This window comes from Citrus sinensis, chromosome 5 (assembly GCF_022201045.2).
Source record: "Citrus sinensis cultivar Valencia sweet orange chromosome 5, DVS_A1.0, whole genome shotgun sequence".
NCBI classification, from domain to species: domain Eukaryota; kingdom Viridiplantae; phylum Streptophyta; class Magnoliopsida; order Sapindales; family Rutaceae; genus Citrus; species Citrus sinensis.
In genome coordinates this window covers 2,814,636-2,834,480 of record NC_068560.1, presented here as the reverse complement: position 1 = coordinate 2,834,480, position 19,845 = coordinate 2,814,636, and the positions used below count along the sequence as shown (strand labels likewise).

The window sequence follows — 19,845 nt, the reverse complement described above, 5'->3', positions numbered from 1 at the left end:
GAAGTAAACCGACCAGGGGAATTTATCAAAACAACTTTACTTCGTCATCTTCATGCATGTACACTATCTCCAAATTCCATTAAAAAAAAAAGGGAAAACTCGAAAGAGAAACAATATCCCACCCAATGCCAAGAAAATATCAGAAACAAAAAACAAACTAAGCAAATCAAAGCATTAGCTTGTGATGCCAGAATCCAGACTGCTCTCATCCGATCATGCGCTTCACAATGTGAAAAGGGTACTGCGAACATTTTTTTGTTGCATAAAAATATTATCAAAAGTGTTACATAATTATGATATTTCACCCAAAATGATGCCCTTTTGGTAACTTTACCCATCCCATATGACCGGACTTCCAGGTCATAGACAAGCTACAAGAGGGTCACGACAATAAACAAGAGCATAAACTACTTGAACAGCTCTCTCCCCCTAACAAATTTGAGCATTTTCTCCGATTTCGTCTCCCTTTTCTTTTTCCCTCGTAAATTGACAGGAATTTGGAATGCAATGAAGCAAGAAATTAAATTTGTTATAAACGGAAAGAACTTAAAGCAGGAAATAAATATTTGACATATTAAAAGATTCATAAGATAATGCAGTCAACATAGTTAAAACTGTCTACAATCAGTCAGCTAACATGTAGAAGTAAAATAAGATGCTCGGCTAACCACAGCAGTTGCTGTTTTGCTGGATTGGCTGTCCCTTCATCTGAACTGTACCAGAAGATTTGTTTGCAGTAGGCTGGTTGCCCATTCTGCATCAAATTTGAACTCATAATTAGTGAATCAAGAAATTATTTCAGAGACTAGCTATGTTAACCGGCAGATGACAACAGGTTTCACCAAGATTTGACACCACAACCACACATCAGTTCATGATAACCACCAGTCACTGCTCAAATAGACAAACTATCAATTCTGGAAAAGGTAAATATTTTGAATGATAATGTTTCAATTTCTTAAAGTTTAGGGGTGAGATAAAACAATTCCTCACATCTTGCATATGTACATTATCATGTTATTAATCTGATTTAGACAGATGTCAAATTTTGAATCCTTTTATGCACTACAAACCAAAACTAGAAACAATCTTAACATTTTATAGTCACAAAATAAGCCCATACACGGTGTCTAAAATGCTCACAATCATCACATAATGGGATTTCTCAAACCCTGTAGGGCTTTTCTACCAGAGTAATTTGTTCCAACAGAAAACATTAGGTAAAAAGTTATTCATTGCAGAATTTTCATCACAATGCACATAACCAGCAATAATGGTGATTGTTGAATAAGAACAGTCGGCAAGAAGGAAAGAGTTAAGTGATTTTACTTTTTCTTAATCTCGCCGGCCATGGTCAAGAAAGCCTGCTCCACATTGATTGCATCTTTGGCACTCGTCTCCAGGAAAGGAATCCCCAGTTCATCTGCAAATGCCTGCATTTCACTCGGAGACCAACAGAAAGTCAGAAAAATCAATGTAGTACGTTATTTGGATACAATGATATGCCACCCATAATTTCTGCATCTGCTGCTTGATGCCAATAGATCAGCCGATGTACTGTCTTAATCAATAACAAGTCAACACAAAGTCCATAACTCCGTCTGTTGCTAAAAACCAACCCAACAAGTTTCTCTCAGTCATACATAAAAGCATTTCCAAAGTCTTGAAAGATATTTTATAGAATAAGTACCTTGGAAACTTTAAATCACATGAAGAAGCAGAAAAAGATGCTTTCTCCTTAACATCGTGAAGCACTTTGATGTGCAGATCTTGTAGCTTAATGCTCAACATATCACATTAGTCTAAGTCATGAGTTGAAAACAAGATTCTTATAAAATCTTATTGCATGCAAATTATGCAGTTAAAATTTACCAATTTATATAGATAACCAATTAATAGAAATTATTCATTGACAAACAATAGATATCTTATGCAGTGATATCCCTAAAGAATCAGACTGCCAAATCCCTTTAGATAACCTTGGAAAGAGACCAGGAAAACGATACAGATCTCACCCTAACCAACCATTTGAGTGAAGCACTAAGGGTGGCAAGTTTCAAACTGAATTACGGACGTTAGCAGCCAGTAGCTCAACCAAAACACAAGTACGAGTGACCGTGTATTATCTTGCAAGTGTGTGCATGGGAAGGCATGCAAACAGGTAAGTGAAAGACAGGTAAGTCTGTAAGTGGGGGGGGAGAGAGAGAGAGAGAGAGAGAGAGGTCTAACTCTAAAGCACAAACCTCATATGAACTTCAATAGATTCATTAGACTTTTTTGTAAGTGGGGTTGTCCATATGGATAAGATTCGACATGGAATGAGAATACGCACCAAAACAGACATTCAAGGCTCAAAACGAATTAGAAAATACATTAGAGGAAAGTAAATGATTCTCTTTGGGCATGTTTGGCTTTCCTCTTCAAAAAAAGGGGTACTATTAGTCACCATTTAAGGAACAAAATGCTTTAATAAAAATTTTATTTTCATTATTCATTGATAAAGGGTAGAACCACTTAGAGCAATTTGACAGGCCCTTGGAAAAAAGGAAAAGGTATTTAAGGATCTCCCTACTCAATTTTATTGGAATCACACTCAACATTGAAGGATATGATACAAGAGACATTTAAATGAAGAGTCAAACTTGTGTTCTAGTAAGTCAAATTCTCACTGAGCATGCACATGATAAAAGATTAACAAAGAAATACAATTTTATTAAACAATCAGTTGCATTAAAATGAGAACATATTACGAACATTTATTTTAGGGGATTTTATCAATTGACTACTTTAAGAATTACAATATATCAAACAACTACAAGAAGTATTTCAGTCTATCATTTTACTACTATATCTTTACAAAACTTATGATTTTACTACATTTCCGCTAGTACAAAAAAAATAACAATTTCACCATTGGAAAAAAATTACACAAATAGAGGTATCAAATATTATATACATAGGCTAATAGGAATTATTTGTAACTACTTTATATTTTGAATTTATAATATTGTAATACTTTGTGTGTTATTTTTTAACCAAAAAAGAATTAATATAAAGTGCAAAATTGATATTTTATCAGTCAGCCAACAGGTCAACTATCGGTGCCAATGAAATGTAGTAAAATAATGGGTTTTGTCTAGATATAATAGTAAAATGATGGAATCATATTTTTTATGGACTTTAGATTTATTGCAATTCTTGAATGATTCAAACAATAATAACCCTTATTTTAACAAGTCGTATTGACAGAAAAGATTCCAACTCGAGATACAGACTGTCCAAAGTTTGAGTGTCCTGGGTATGCAGAAACTTACCAAGCAAATGCACTTGAGAAGAGTTTAAAATTATATTCAAAGTTCAGGCGACAAAAGTCATGAATATACCTTGGCTGTCTGTGTGTCCACAACCTTGTTCACAACTAAATCGCATTTGTTCCCAACTAGAAGCTTGCATACACTGTCATTTGCGTATCTGTCAATCTCATTCAACCACCGCTTGACATTATTGAAGCTCTCCATCCCAGTTACATCATAGACAATCTGTTGAAATCCCAACACATTTAATTAATCTCATACAGTTGCTCAATTAAAAAATTGGAAAAACAAAATTACCACTTATTCTTTCTTAAAAGAGAATACAGCATTGCAAGACTTTTACTTCCGACAACATCATATGTCATAAGAATTTATTAGACAATTTGCATCATATTATGGCTCCCATTCTTGGACTACATCATCTTGTATACAGATTTATTGGAAAATGTACTGCTTAATGAAAGATGAAAAATAAGTTAATAAACACATACAATGCTGTTAAGATGTCACATGTAAATCACAAACTTTCTGATTTAAACCAAGAACCGGGAAGGCTCCTTACTATGATTCCATGGGCTCCTCGGTAATAACTGCTAGTTATAGTCCTGAATCGCTCCTGTCCAGCAGTGTCCCACTAAACAGATGAAAAACAATCAAACATAAGACATTACCTAAATGATGTTTATAAGACAAATACACTCATTTCAACATATCACTCTTCAAACAAAGAAAATAAGACAAGGTTCTTGAACATAACCTTCACTAAATAAGACAAATCGAATTTCTCTCAATACAAGATAAAAGGAAATTTTGACTCACAATCTGCAGTTTGATCGTCTTCCCATCCAGCTCCACAGTTCTTATTTTCTGCCAAAAAAAAAAAAGAGTAAAATGCTGAAGTCTGCCAACATTTCTTTCCACATATACATACACATACATACATACACGTACATAGACTCATATTATAACTTATACACATATATACATATATATAGAAGAGAGACTCACAAAATCAACTCCAATGGTACTGATGTAGCTGTGACATAAGAATCATCCTGAAAAATTGAAAAAAAAAAAAATTACATTAATAAACATAAAAACTAACAATTAACGTAATGAAAACCGAAATTTACAAGAATAACAATTATTTATCATCTAAATTATCATTTTAATAACACAAATTCAGAGAACAAAAAGCTAAAATAGAAAGTAATTAATATAAAAAAAGAAAATAAGAAGGGAAAGGAAAAGTCAACAGACAGCAAATAGGAGCAGCAGGCAGGACTTTCCGACGGACGAGTCTCCGATAAGCAACAGCTTGAACAGATAATTGCTTCAACAAAAAAAATGAAAAGGCAAAAAAATAAAAAAAGTTGAAGTATTGTCAAATTAAAATGAGTATATGTTAACAAGGTTAATATCAAAAAAAGGAAGGAAACAGGGACGCTCACTATTCGTTGCTCATGATTTTGGACGGAAGTGAAGAATCTTGCGACGGTCCTTTTGCTCTGTTTGGAGAGCGAGAAAGAGAAGAAAATGAAAGGGAAAGTTTGTTTCTGCTGTGTCGTGCGGTAGAATTTCCTATCTCATCTCTGGAACTTAGCTTTGTCCACTTATGAAGACACTCATGCCCAATAATTATATTATCAGTTATGAGCCTATTTGGCATAAAAGCACTCTGAGTTGGCGAAATAACATGATCTAAGATTAGCTTCAGCCTATTCCCTATAGTCTTTGCAATGATCCTATAAATTACATTACATATGCTGATTGGTCTATACTCCATCAGAGTCCTAGGTTTTGCTATCTTGGGGATTAAAGCAATGTATGTATGATTCAAAGGAGCAATATTACCTCCATAATTGAGGATATGCAGACAAGTGGCTATAACTCCTTCGCTTACTGAATTCTAAAGCTTTTGGAAAAATACTGCTGGGAGACCATCTGGGCCAGGGGCTTTGGTTGGATGCATCTGACTCAAAGCTTCTGTGATATCAGCTTCTGTGAAAGGCTGGTCCAATTGAGAATTCGTTTCTTAAAAATGAGTTTAAACAATTTAATTTGACCTGATCTTACAGCAATTCAATCCATTTTACATGATGAAGCACAGAGTGACTTCAAATATTGTGAGCTAGACATCAACAATTTTGTTCCTTCAATCCAAAACTCAAAAAATTTTTGTAACCTGTGCCCCATCTTTTCCAAACCTAAGACTTCTTTAAGTTTCACAAGCTAATGAGTTGGCCTCACCTAACCTTGGCTGGCCCACGACCACTGATTCAGTGCAAGCAGCAGCAACTTTAGACCATCAGCACTTGTAGGATTAGGGTAAGTAATTAAAATATGATGTTATTTTTTACTATCTCTTGTAACTTAAATAACTACAGGATAGTAACATAATGGCTAAAGATCTTAATGTTTCAAAACCTTAGTTGCACCATTACAACTCAATAATTAACTTTTTATTTTTCCTACCTGATTTAACATATATATTTGTTTTCCAGAGAAGTATTAAAATAAGGTGACTTGATAAACTCAAATATCATGGGTAGAATGTAACTCTAGGGCTTTTAACTCAAGTGGGTTGAGTCATGCTGGAGGTCAACCAAAACCCAAAATGTGGAATGAAGAATACTCAGCTCCAAACACACAGCTGAAATGCTAAGTAAATATTTTCCAACTTCCTTTCATTTTACTGTACAGCACTCGGTCTCATCACGATGAGTCTAAACAGATTACTTCAGGAATAGCTAAAGCTATAATACTTTCAACCCACCCCAAGTCACAGCCTTGATTCAAGAAATGAAACCCCAAGCTTAAACAGATTGGTTTCAACTTGCATCACTAACTTCAACATGTGGAGAACAGTCTTCCAATGACAAAACCTGCCGGCCCATAATTTTCACTTGCGAATTAACTGCATCTTAAATACATAACTTTAAATCCCAAATTTTCACCCCAATATATAGCTATCACAATTTGGCGCTCACAGATGACTTAATTAAATCGCAGCCCAACACATTCAGATTCAACTTAAAAAGCATTCAAATTTAAATTCCAAAAAAAAAGTCACAAAATTAAAATCACAAATCAATCAGCATACACAAATAAAGCTCAGAAATTTATTCAGTAAACACTTCAAAAACGAAAATTTAAACCCAAAAAAAAGAAATAGTAAGTACAAATAAACATAGGACGAAAAAGAGATCGAAAGTAAATCACTTCAACTTCACATGAATCTAAGTTAGCCTAATCTAGAACTTTATTTAAAAGATTAAATAAAATTAATTACATTAACTGGATCTTAATTAACTAATAAAAATGAAGAGAAGTGAAAGAGGAAAAGTTAGTTACTTGAAGAGTGCGGGTGGCGAATTCGACGCCAATAGTGGATTTGGACTCCAAACAGAACTCGTTACGAGTAAATCGGGAGAGTAAGTTCGATTTGCCGACTCCCGAATCGCCGATTAATACCACTTTGAACAAGTAATCGTATTCCTCGTCCGCTCTTCTCGCCATTTAAATTTAGATATTTATCTTTATATAATAAATAAAAAATGAGAGACGACCGATTCTTCAGTTGAAGAAATGAAGCTGAATTTAAAGCGTAGAGTCGGAAACCGTTTGATTTCTCTGCTTTTGTGAGGTGTGAGTTTGACTTGATGATTTGAAGCACAGAAACTGTTAGTTTAAATTACTATATTATCCCCGAACCCATTCGGCGGTTCTTTTATTAGTTAATGGGCATAGCTGGAAAGAAAAATCGCCCATATTTTTTAAAACTTTTAAATTTGACCGGTGTCAAAATGAAATAACCATATTTTAATAAGTGCACACTGATACAATTAGTTATTAGAAATTTTCTTGTGTCAAATTTTCGTTCTCTCAATGGTTTTTCTCTTCAATTTTCTTTTATTTCAATTTTGTTGATATGTTGTTTTGGATATCAGAAATTTTTTTAATTAATTTAATCTATCAATAATTTGATTCTCTTACTACTTATGTGAGCGAAATTCAAACTTCAGACCTCTTATTTTCGACATAATAAATTTTACTATCTTATCTATACGTTATCCACTTATCCATGAGTTAGGATATCAAAATTTATTATTCCGTTTTTGTTTAAATCTCACTATGAGTTAAAACTAACTAGTATGAACCCCAAAAAAAAAAAATCTATCTTCAAATATTATGCTAACAATGCCAACCTCAAGCTAAATTCGAGTGAGATTCATATCCCAAATCTTTTGTATCATTTCAAGAGGTCTTTTTTTCAATAAAATTGTTATTTATTAATAAACATCATAGGATAATAAAGTTGAAGCAGAGCAGGAGCTTTTTTAACCAAATACAATAATTCGGTAGTGTCAATTTAGAAAATTCATGAGCCACTAAATTACAAGCTCTATCCCAAGCGGTTTTGCCATTTGAATAAACTAACTAACACCTATTATTTTCGTAAAAATTGATATAAGTTCATTGACAAATGACTTATTATTAAAAATACAATAACTTTTAAATTTGACCGGTGTCAAAATGAAATAACACATCTCTTGAAACAATCAGTATAGATAGTTGTGGAAATCTGGTGTCCTTTCCCGAAGGGGGATTGCCTTGTGCGAAACTCAGGAGGCTGGCGATATCTAATTGTAAGAGACTAGAGGCCTTACCCAAGGGAATGCACAATCTGAGCTCTCTTCAACACTTAAGAATAGGAAAAGGAGGTGCGCTTCCAAGCCTTGAAGAAGAAGATGGCCTTCCCACCAACCTTCAGTCACTTGATATTGGGGGAAATATGGAGATTTGGAAGTCAATGATTGAGCGGGGCCGGGGATTTCACAGATTCTCCTCTCTGCGACGTCTTACAATCAGGGGATTTCCACTAGAGGACAAAAGATTAGGGACCGCGCTTCCTCTTCCTGCCTCTCTAACATCACTGAGGATTTCTAGATTTCCAAATCTGGAACGCCTATCTTCTTCAATTGTTGATCTTCAATACCTCACTTCATTGTATCTCTTGGAATGTCCCAAGCTCAAATACTTTCCGGAGAAGGGCCTGCCTTCCTCACTTTTGGAATTATACATCTATGATTGTCCGTTGATAGAAGAGAAGTGCAGAAATCAAGCAACGATGCATCACGATTTGTGATGCACGATCTTATCAGCGACCTTGCTCAATGGGCTGCGGGGGACATATACTTCACAATGGAGTATACCTCAGAGGTTAACAAGCAACAAAGTTTTCCCAAAAATCTTCGTCATCTGTCATACATTCCTGAATATTTTGATGGAGGTAAAAGGTTTGAGGACTTGTACGATATCCAACATTTGCGAACCTTTTTACCAGTAAGGCTGTCAAATGGCTTTCTGTCTGGATACTTGGCATGTAGCATTCTTCCTAAGTTGTTCAAACTTCAACGCCTGAGGGTCTTCTCTTTGCGTGGATATCACATCTATGAGCTACCGGATTCAATAGGTGATTTGAGGTATTTAAGGTACCTCAACCTATCTGGAACTGTGATTAGAACTCTGCCTGAATCAGTCAACAAGCTTTACAATTTGCACACTCTTCTGTTGGAGGGCTGTCGGCGACTGAAGAAGTTGTGTGCAGACATGGGAAACCTCATCAAATTGCATCATCTCAATGATTCAAATACAGATTCATTGGAGGAGATGCCACTAGGAATTGGTAAGTTGACTTGCCTTCAGACGCTGTGTAATTTTGTTGTGGGAAAAGACAGTGGTTCTGGGTTACGAGAGCTAAAGTCATTGATCCATCTTCAGGGGACACTTAAAATTTCAAAATTAGAGAATATAAAAGACATTGGTGATGCAAAGGAGGCTCGGTTGGATGGAAAGAAGAATCTTAAAGAATTATCGCTTAATTGGACTTGCAGCACCGATGGTTTGTCTTCAACGGAGGCAGAAACCGAAAAGGATGTGCTTGACATGCTCAAACCCCATAAGAATCTGGAACAATTTGGTATCTGTGGCTATGGAGGTACAAAATTTCCAACATGGTTGGGAGATTCCTCATTCTTAAATTTAGTAACACTTAAATTTGAAGATTGCGGCATGTGTACTGCCCTGCCGTCAGTCGGGCAACTGCCCTCTCTAAAGCATCTTACAGTGCGTGGAATGAGTAGAGTAAATAGATTGGGTTCAAAGTTCTATGGGGATGACTCTCCAATTCCATTTCCATGCTTGGAGACTCTTCGTTTTGAAGACCTGCAAGAGTGGGAAGAGTGGATTCCTCATGGATCCAGTCAGGGAGTTGAACGGTTTCCTAAATTGAGAGAGCTTCACATTTTAAGATGTTCTAAACTGCAAGGAACATTTCCAGAGCACCTTCCTGCATTGGAGATGCTTGTTATTGTAGAATGCAATGAATTGTCAATTTCAATTGCGAGTCTTCCAGCTCTTTGCAAAATGGAAATTGGTGGATGTAAAAAGGTTGTGTGGAGAAGTGCAACTGATCATCTCGGCTCACAGAATTCAGTGGTTTGTAGAGATACATCAAATCAAGTGTTTCTCTCAGGGCCATTGAAGCCGCGAATACCAAAACTGGAAGAATTGAAGATAAATAATATTCAAAATGAAACATGTATATGGAAGAGCCATAACGAATTACTGCAAGACATTTGCTCTCTCAAAAGACTGCTGATTACAAGTTGTCCCAAACTTCAATCCTTGGTGGCGGAGGAAGAGAAAGACCAACAACAGCAGCTCTGCGAGTTGTCATGCACACTCGAATATCTAAGATTGAGCGAATGCGAAGGCCTTGTGAAGCTGCCACAATCATCGCTCAGCCTCTGTTCCTTGAGAGAGATAGAAATCTACAACTGCAGTTCCCTTGTTTCCTTTCCTGAGGTTGCTCTGCCTTCCAAGTTGAGGAAAATTGAGATTATGTATTGTGATGCACTGAAATCGTTACCAGAGGCATGGATGTGCGACACCAATTCGTCTATGGAGATCTTGAATATTGAGGATTGCGGTTCGTTGACATATATTGCTGCTGTCCATCTACCATCGAGCCTTAAGGAGTTGATTATCTGGCGTTGCGATAATATAAGGACTTTGACAGTGGAAGAGGGCGTCCAGAGTAGCAGCAGCAATAGAAGGTACACGTCATCTCTTCTCGAGGAGTTGTTTGTTGTCAATTGTCGATCTCTGACATGTATATTTTCAAAAAACGAGTTACCTGCCACGCTTGAGTCCCTTGAAGTTGGCAATCTACCTCCGTCTCTTAAGTCCCTTGTTGTTTATGAATGTTCAAAGCTGGAGTCAATAGCAGAAAGGTTGGACAACAACACATCTCTTGAACATATCTACATTTCTCATTGTGAAAATCTGGTGTCCTTTCCCGAAGGGGGATTGCCTTGTGCGAAACTCAGGAGGCTGGATATATCTGATTGTAAGAGACTAGAGGCCTTACCCAAGGGATTGCACAATCTGACCTCTCTTCAATACTTAACAATAGGAGGTGCGCTTCCAAGCCTTGAAGAAGAAGATGGCCTTCCCACCAACCTTCAGTCACTTGATATTCGTGGTAATATGGAGATTTGGAAGTCAATGATTGAGCGGGGACGGGGATTTCACAGATTCTCCTCTCTGCGACGTCTTACAATCAGCAGATGCGATGAGGACATGGTGTCATTTCCACTAGAGGACAAAAGATTAGGGACCGCGCTTCCTCTTCCTGCCTCTCTAACGTCTCTGGAGATTTTCAATTTTCCAAATCTGGAACGCCTATCTTCTTCAATTGTTGATCTTCAAAACCTCACTCATTTGTATCTCCATAATTGTCCCAAGCTCAAATACTTTCCGGAGAAGGGCCTGCCTTCCTCACTTTTGCAATTAGAGATCGTGGGATGTCCGTTGATAGCAGAGAAGTGCAGAAAGGATGGAGGACAATATTGGGACTTGTTAACCCATATACCTGATGTTGAAATAGATTGGAAATCCGTTTTTGGCGATAACACATAGGACGGCTGAAATATTTTATTGTTAGCATTATTATTATTATTTTTAAATCGGGTGTGTTTGTGTATGTAATTTTAAAATTCAAAATTCAATTGAAAACTATTTTAAATTAATATGGTTTGGTGTCGGTGGGTTGTCGAATTTTTTTTATTAAATGGTGGAATGCTTTAAATTTAAGAAATGGTATAATAACGTAATGGGTTTGCATTATTCAGTAGAGGAGGACTGTATTAATGTATGAATTAATTAGCCGAGGAGGAGAGGACTTTGGCAAAAATTGTTTTCAAATTTTACCCGTTGGACAAATAAATATTCGAGTGATCTTTATTAAAATAGCATGATTATTATCATTGGACTTGCTAGATTCTCATACGTATAATCTAACTTGCGAATTGATAATCAAATTATTATGATTGGACTTTGCGAATTGATAATCAAATTATTATGATTGGACTTGGTAGATTAGCATTATTTATCCGTCTATGTACACCTTTCGTTGTAATAAATGGTAAATCGGTTTTTGGCGGCTAAACTGAGGACGGTTGAAATATTTTATTGTTAGTACTTTTTTTTAAATTGGGCATGTTTGTGTATGTAATTTTAAAATTCAAATCTCAGTTGAAAATTAATTTAAATTAATATGGTTCGGCGTCGGTGAGTCTTTATCATGTATATAATGGGTTTTCAAAATTTTTAATTAAACAATAAAATGCTTTTAAAAAAAATGAGTTTGCATTATTCAGCTGTTGAAACTTCATTTTCTTTTATTTATCCTTCTGCTATACGGTTATATACGTGTGTGCGTGTATATTCTCTTCATCAGACTTTGGCAAATATTCTTTTAATGGTGTTTTACAATATAAAGTAGTTTTTAATTGCTAATTAAACACGTAAGGGCTAGACTGTATTGCAATGTTATTTATACTCTTTAAATTAATGCATTTTGGGCGAGTTCTTGAATTAATTGTTTATGTGCCATCGCTATTAATATTTATAAATATAATTTTGAATATTTTGAATATTTGGATTCATCAAAATTGACGCATTAATATGACAGTGTCATAAAATGCATAATATACGCCAAAGAAAAAGGCTTTTTATTTTTTATTAACAATAAACCAAGCGTATTAATTTCTTTTACAAACTTAGGACACTGATTTATAAAAAAAAAACACTTTATTATTGTTAATACATGCAAGCCATCTTAAAAAACCCATCAAAATACAATAAACATAACGTCCAGAGAGAAACATCCCACAACAAAACTAAGAAAAGATCATAAACAAATAGCGCGAAGCAAGTACTTCTTTCTTTAATCAATCACATTTGGGCCTTGGTGGCCTTAATATCTTCACCGGAAGAATTACCTGCAGGTTCTTCATTGATGCTAATAACCTTAGGCTGCCTCCTCTTCTCCTCAGCAAGCTCTGGCACTTTAATCCTCAGAGCACCATTTTCCAAATGAGCCTTAACATGTTCCAAGTTAGCACTCATAGGCATCCTAAACTGCCTCCAAAACTTGCCAAATGTTCTCTCCGCTCTGTGCCATTTCTCTCCTTCAACTCCCTCCTTATAATAATCATCACTCTTCTTCTCCCCACTCACTCTCAATACCTTGTTCTCTTCAACTTCGATCTTCACTTCATCTTTCTTCATCCCTAGACTGTCGAGCGTGATCACATGAGCTGTTAGTGCTCCATCCAGTCTGCTCTCGCCAGGGCTAGAGTTTGATGATAATCAGCTCCTTTTGGGATTGTTAGAGGGGTTTGTTCAAGAACCTTGAAAGAATCTTTTGTCATTGCAAACATCACGTCAAAGAATGGTGATCGTGCGTACGGCATCAGAGCGTTTGCTTGTGATGCCATGATCATCAATGTTGCAGCCATAACAAGAACGACATTGTCATTGCAAGAATTCTTGATTTCGCCATCTGGGTAGCTGAGCTAGCTTTTTGAGAGTGTTTGTTTCGAAGCTAAGTGTTTGTTGATCTGGTGAAATGGAGGGAGATGAAATAGTGAGAGATATATACGCTTAGACTGGATTATAGCTCGGTATCTGAATAGTGCTTTAAAAGTCTTTGCAAAAGAAACTTAGAGAAAATTCTAGCACAGCGTAAAGACAAGAAGAACGTTTTGTAGAATGTTCTGGAGAAAATTGAAAACTTTTCTTTTGAATTGGGAATATGAGTTGGAAGCTCACTGGAATTAGAATATGCCACATGTTACTTAAAATAGTTTTGTATTAATATTGAACCAATTACTCAGTATAAACGCCTGGACTGCTTGATTAAATGCACTCTTAAAAATGAATTTGCATCTATATATGTAAAATTATAGAAGTTTCAAATTAGGTATATATTGTCCTTACCATTGACTATAGAATTAAGATACTAACACCAACACGAAAGGTAATATGACAAGAGTACTAAAGGTTATCATCATCTGAATTTTGGATACTGAACGTCATATACAAATCAAGAATCCCAAACTAACTAAAAACATTAGGATACCCATTAAATAGAAATTCACATTACAGTTTGTCCAACAACCACAAAGAGAAACGCCATAAAAACAGAGAACAGAGCTCTTATGCTCGCATGTTTCTCACTGTTAGCCAAAGCGTTGTCTATCCATATTTGACAGGAGAGCTCAACGGTAACACAATACATAATTTGATGGATAGTTGACCGGTCAGACTTTGTCAAAGATCGTTTTGTAATTGATTTCGTATGTTGTATACATATAAATGCTCGAGCATTTTTTTATTAAAGTAGCATGATTGGGCATAATTAATATAATGGAAGTCAAAATTATTATGATTGAATTTACTAGATTAGCATTATTTCATCTTTGTATAATCTAACTTGAGACAATCAATATTTATATTGATCATTACTTTGATGTATGCTTCTGAAAATTCTCTTCACCCACCGATTTCATTTAACAAAACTTTTATGCACAGCACAACTCTACAAAAAGTAACAAAAACCAAATGTAAGTGTCAAGGCTGTAATTAGCTGCGATGCGTATATGAATTTATTTAGAGTTCTTTATGACAAGTAAAGATCAATTATATATCCTTCGTATTTTCTCTTTGAATTAGTCTCGAAAAGACTCGCAATACAGACCATGTATTTCCTACAAGATTTATTAGAGTGAATTGTTGTTTTTGGAATGAGTGATGATACAACCACAAACTCTTGTACAAATTTATATTGTACAAACTGACGTGGCATTAATTCATTGGTTGAATGAAAATATAAAAAATAAAAACAAATCATGTGGGTCAAGTGATATTTAATTCAACCAATCTTATCATGCCACATGAGTTTGTACAAAATAAGTTTGTATAAGAGTTTGTGGCTCTATCATTACTCTTGTTTTTGGAATTATCAAATAATATATTTGAGAGTTATTTATTTTTGTACATATAAAATTGAAATTCTTTAATTATGTTCGGGATTTTTGAGGCTCATTAGGAGATTTTGCGCATTAATGGCTAGTGAAGTAAACCGAGCAGGGGAATTTATCAAAACAACTTTACTTCGTCATCTTCATGCATGTACACTATCTCCAAATTCCATTAAAAAAAAAAGGGAAAACTCGAAAGATAAACAATATCCCACCCAATGCCAAGAAAATATCATAAACAAAAAACAAACTAAGCAAATCAAAGCATTCGCTTGTGATTTCCGAATCCAGACTGCTCTCATCCGATCATGCGCTTCACAATGTGAAAAGGGTACCACAAACATTTTTTTGTTGCATAAATATATTATCAAAAGTGTTACATAAATACGATATTTCACCCAAAATGACGCCGTTTCGGTAACTTTACCCATCCGGTATGACCGGTCATACATAAGCGACAAGAGGGTCACGACAATAAACGAGAACAAGAACTACTTGAACAGCTCTCTCCCCCTAACAAATTTGACCATTTTCTCCCATTTTGTCTCTCTTTTCTTTTTCCCTCGTAAATTGACAGGAATTTGGAATGCAATGGAGCAAGAAATTAAATTTGTTATAAACGGAAAAGAACTTAAATTTATCATGTATACAAGACATACGTTAAATTAATATGGTTCGGCGTCGGTGAGTCTTTATCATGTATATAAGGCTAATGGGTTTTCGAATTTTTTAATTAAACAATAAAATGCTTGTTTAAAAAAAATGAGTTTGCATTATTCAGTTGTTGAAACTTCATTTTTTTTTTATTTATCCTTCTGTTGTATGACTATATATGTGTGTGCGTGTATATTCTTTTCATCGGACTTTGGCAAATATTGTTTTGAAATTTTACCTATTGGATATATATATTCTCAAGTGCTCTTTATTAAAATAACATGGTTCGACATAATTAATATAAATGAAAATCAATTTATTATGACTGGATTCGCTAGATTAACATTATTTCGTCTATTTATATAAAATCTAACTTGTGAATTGTTAGTACGGTGATTATTTTAAATATTTTATATTTCAAAGTTAATTACATTTTGTTTATGTGTGCGCGCGTGTATATATATCATGTAATTAAATTTATTTTGATCGTGTACATGAGTAATTTGAGTAAATTTAATTTAATTAATTAATAGTAAATCGATCATGATTTATTGAAAGCACTTGATTACATAATTTTCGTATATGTACACTACAATCAAATCCCATAACAATAAAATCTCAAAAACAAAAAGCAATCTAAGCAAAGCATTAGCCAAACAAATATAAAAAACAAAAAGCAAACTAAGGGAATGCATTATATTTCTCTAATTACATTTCAGCTTTAATAGTCTTAATATCTTCACCAGAAGAATTACCAGCTGCCTCATCAGCAACAGTGTTATAATGTTCTACCTCATCAGCAACAGTAGTTTTCAATTGCTAATTAAACACGCAAGGGCTAACTGTACTGCAATGTTACTTATACTCTTTAAATTAATCACTATGGGCAAGTTCTTGAATTAATTGTTTATGTGCCATCACTATTAATATTTATAAATATAATTTATCAGTTATTGAATATTTGGCACTCACACATCACTCAATTAAATCGCAGCCCAACATATTTAGATTAAAATCACAAATCAATCATCATACTCAAATAAAGCTCAGAAATTTATTCAGTAAACAATAAGAAAACAAAAATTTAAACAAAAAAAAAAAGTAAGAGTAAACACAGACAAACATAGGACGAAAAACAGATCGAAACTAATTCACTTCAATTTCACATGAATCTAAATTAATTGATTAATTTAGAACTCGAATTAAAAAAATCAAATAAAATTAATTACATTAACTGGATCTTAATTAATTGATTAATTAATCCCCACCTACCGATTTCATTTAACAAAACTTTTATGCATAGCACAATTGTATAGAAAATTAACAAAAACCAAATGAAGTATCAAGGCTGTAATTAGTTGCGATGCGTATATGAATTTATTTAGAGTTCTTTATGACAGATAAAGGTCAATTATATGTCCTTTGTATTTTCTTTTTAAATTAGTCTCGAAAACACTTGCAATATAGACCATGTATTGACTACGAGATTTATTAGAGTGAATTGTTGTTTTTGAAATTATCAAATAATATATTTGAGAGTTATTTATTTTTGTACATATAAAATTGAAATTCTTTAATTATGTACGGGATTTTTTAGGGTCATTAGGAGGTTTTGCGCATTAATGGTTAGTGAAGTAAACCGACCAGGGGAATTTATCAAAACAACTTGATTACGTCATCTTCATACATGTACACTATCTCCAAATTCCATAATAAAAAAAAAAAAAAGGGAAACTCAAAAGAGAAACAATATCCCACCCAATGCCAAGAAAATATCAGAAACAAAAAACAAACTAAGCAAATCAAAGCATTCGCTTGTGATGCCAGAATCCAGACTGCTCTCATCCGATCATGCGCTTCACAATGTGAAAAGGGTACAGCGAACATTTTTTTGTTGCATAAAAATATTATCAAAAGTGTTACATAAATATGATATTTCACCCAAAATGATGCCGTTTTGGTAACTTTACCCATCCGATATGACCGGACTTCCAGGTCATAGAGAAGCGACAAGAGGGTCACGACAATAAACGAGAATAAAAACTACTTGAACAGCTCTCTCCCCCCTAACAAATTTGACCATTTTCTCCCATTTCGTCTCTCTTTTCTTTTTCCCTCGTAAATTGACAGGAATTTGGAATGCAATGGAGCAAGAAATTAAATTTGTTATAAACGGGAAAAAACTTAAAGCAGGAAATAAATATTTGACAGATTAAAAGATTCATAAGATAATGCAGTCAACATAGTTAACATGTAGTAGTAAAATAACATGATCTGCTAACCACAACAGTTGCTGTTTTGCTGGATTGGCTGTCCCTTCATCTGAACTGTTCCAGAAGATTTGTTTGCAGTAGGCTGGTTGCCCATTCTGCATCAAATTCGAACTCATAATTTAAATTTTGATTAAACAAATTTTACTGTACAGTGACGTATCAGCATATGACAACAGGTTTCACCAAGATTTGATTTAAATTTTTAATTTAAAAATTCAACAATTTTCCAAATTAAAACCTAATCCCAAAACCTATTTAACATTTACATTATATTGAAAATTAATGCATTTAATTAAAGTGATGAAACGAATCAGCAAAGAAATTTATTCAAAATTAAACTAAATTGAATCAACGAAGGCCAAAGGATTCAACAAGGCTTGCCAAGACCATTTTAATTAAAGTGCTTAGACGAGGCTTCTCCGAGGGCGAGGATTCGACAGCAAGAGGCTTCTTCGATGGCGAGGATTCGACAGCAACTGACTCAGATCGAGCGTGTAGCGGCAGCAACTCACTCAGATCGAGGCGTGCAGCGTGCAGCGGCAGCGACCGACTCAGATCGAGGCGTGCAGCGCGCAACGACAGCGACCGACTTAGATCGAGGCTTGGACACGAGGCTTAGGCGAGGCCGTGAGGCAGACGGCGACGTCCTACGGAATTGGGGGGATTTGGGTGTTAGGGGTTTGTGGGTTGTGGCTGCTGGTAAAGTGTTGTGAGCGCGTGTGAATGTGAGAGTTGGGTTAAATTTGTTTTTAAGTTAAAGTTAATATATATTTTTTAATTTAATATAAAATTAGCCGGATATGGATATCTGATTTTTTAGATGCACTTATATTTGAATTCGGATCCGAATTCGTGCGGATTTTAATTTCTTACATGTGAATCTGTAATTTTTAACATGCGGATCCGAATTTTATTCCCATCCCTACCGCTTCCCAAGTCAAAACTCAAATGCTAATTAACCGCAATGGTTAAATTGCATATGTATGAGAAACTTGGAAGCGAGAATACGGTCCCTACGAAATAAATAATTTTGTTAATAAGAAAATAAAAAACGTGGTACCAATCACGTGAATATTGCAGATAATATTCAAAATACCATTTCATCTGGAACTTTAAAATTTTTTTTTTAATATACAAAAGATTGTTTATGATTGGTTGAATAAACAATAATTTTTTTTATGGTTGGTTGAATAAACAATGAACTTTAAAGATCAATCTTCTCCGAAAAATCCAAATAGGCAACTCGGTGCTTCAGCAGATTATTTTCCTCCGTCTCTGTACTAACAGTCTTCTCAGTCTCAGTTCAGAAACCAAAATTTTGTGGTCCTAGTGCCAGGGAAAATGCTTGCATGTGGTCTTAGGAGTACATTCTTATTTTGTTAACGTGAGAATGTCTATTAAAATATAAAAAATAAAAATTTTAATAAATTAAAATTATATTTATTTATTTATTAGTGTATTAAAATTTATAATTTTTTTATCTATTAATGATATCTTCATTTTATTAAAATAAGGTTGTCCTAAACAATTATTATTATTATTATTATTATTATTATTATAACTATGTATAGCTGGGGAAACGGTGGCCACTAGCCATAACCGCCTAATTTCAAAATATCTTTTCATTTGGAATTTTCAAAATTTTTTGTATGTTAAAGATTGTCTACGATTGGCTGAATAGATAATAAAATAAAAAAGATAAATAAAAAGTTATGCTATGCTTTCATTCAACCAACCGCCCTTTTTTTATTAAAAAAAAAAAAAACGAACTGCCCATGTGTCTGGTATTTAATGAGTGAGTAATGAGTTGGTGTTTTAAATTTTCAACCAACCACTCAGCAGGAATTCGGATAAGAATGTTGGGGAACTCATTCTTTTTAAAAAATTTAATACATATTAATGGAATAATTATCCTTCACTTAATTAGTTAAAATTTTTTCTTGGACAGTCACCAACGAAAGCGTAAACAACTACCAGGGGGCTTACAGAAAAAAAGTGCTCCTATTCTAAAAGCAGATGGTCAGGATGCAGTTCCAACGTCTTCAACTTATGGATTTGTCTCTTACTTGGAAGTAGTCGTTGTGATTTACCTATCGGAAAATAAACACGCCCATACCAGATAACAGTAATTAGATGTTATGCTTTTACAGCAATGAAGAAGTTAAGCGTTTGAGAAGTGAAAATTCAGATTTTTCCATTACAATTGGGATT

At 34.4% G+C, this 19,845-nt stretch overlaps 3 protein-coding genes and 2 pseudogenes across 3 annotated transcripts in view; 1 reads left to right on the top strand and 4 right to left on the bottom strand.

Annotated features, from left to right (window-relative positions):
• LOC102612243 (ras-related protein RABA2a) overlaps positions 1-6,943 on the bottom strand; it is a 72,035-nt gene extending 65,092 nt beyond the window's left edge. The window contains exon 1 of the mRNA XM_006470891.4: positions 6,669-6,943. Coding sequence (XP_006470954.2) covers positions 6,669-6,833 — 165 coding nt within the window. The 5' untranslated portion in view covers positions 6,834-6,943. The remainder of the gene's footprint in view (positions 1-6,668) is intronic.
• The window catches only part of LOC127902704 (putative disease resistance RPP13-like protein 1), a 53,502-nt gene that overhangs the window by 5,705 nt on the left and 27,952 nt on the right, over positions 1-19,845 (top strand). The gene's annotated exons all lie outside the window — the stretch shown is intronic.
• LOC102615102 (ras-related protein RABD1-like) lies at positions 509-5,173 on the bottom strand (annotated as a pseudogene).
• LOC127902705 (22.7 kDa class IV heat shock protein-like) lies at positions 12,382-13,443 on the bottom strand (annotated as a pseudogene).
• The window catches only part of LOC102613041 (ras-related protein RABD1), a 36,624-nt gene continuing 34,273 nt past the window's right edge, over positions 17,495-19,845 (bottom strand). The window contains exon 8 of the mRNA XM_052442505.1: positions 17,495-17,729. Within this exon, the coding sequence (XP_052298465.1) occupies positions 17,639-17,729 (91 nt within the window). The 3' untranslated portion in view covers positions 17,495-17,638. The remainder of the gene's footprint in view (positions 17,730-19,845) is intronic.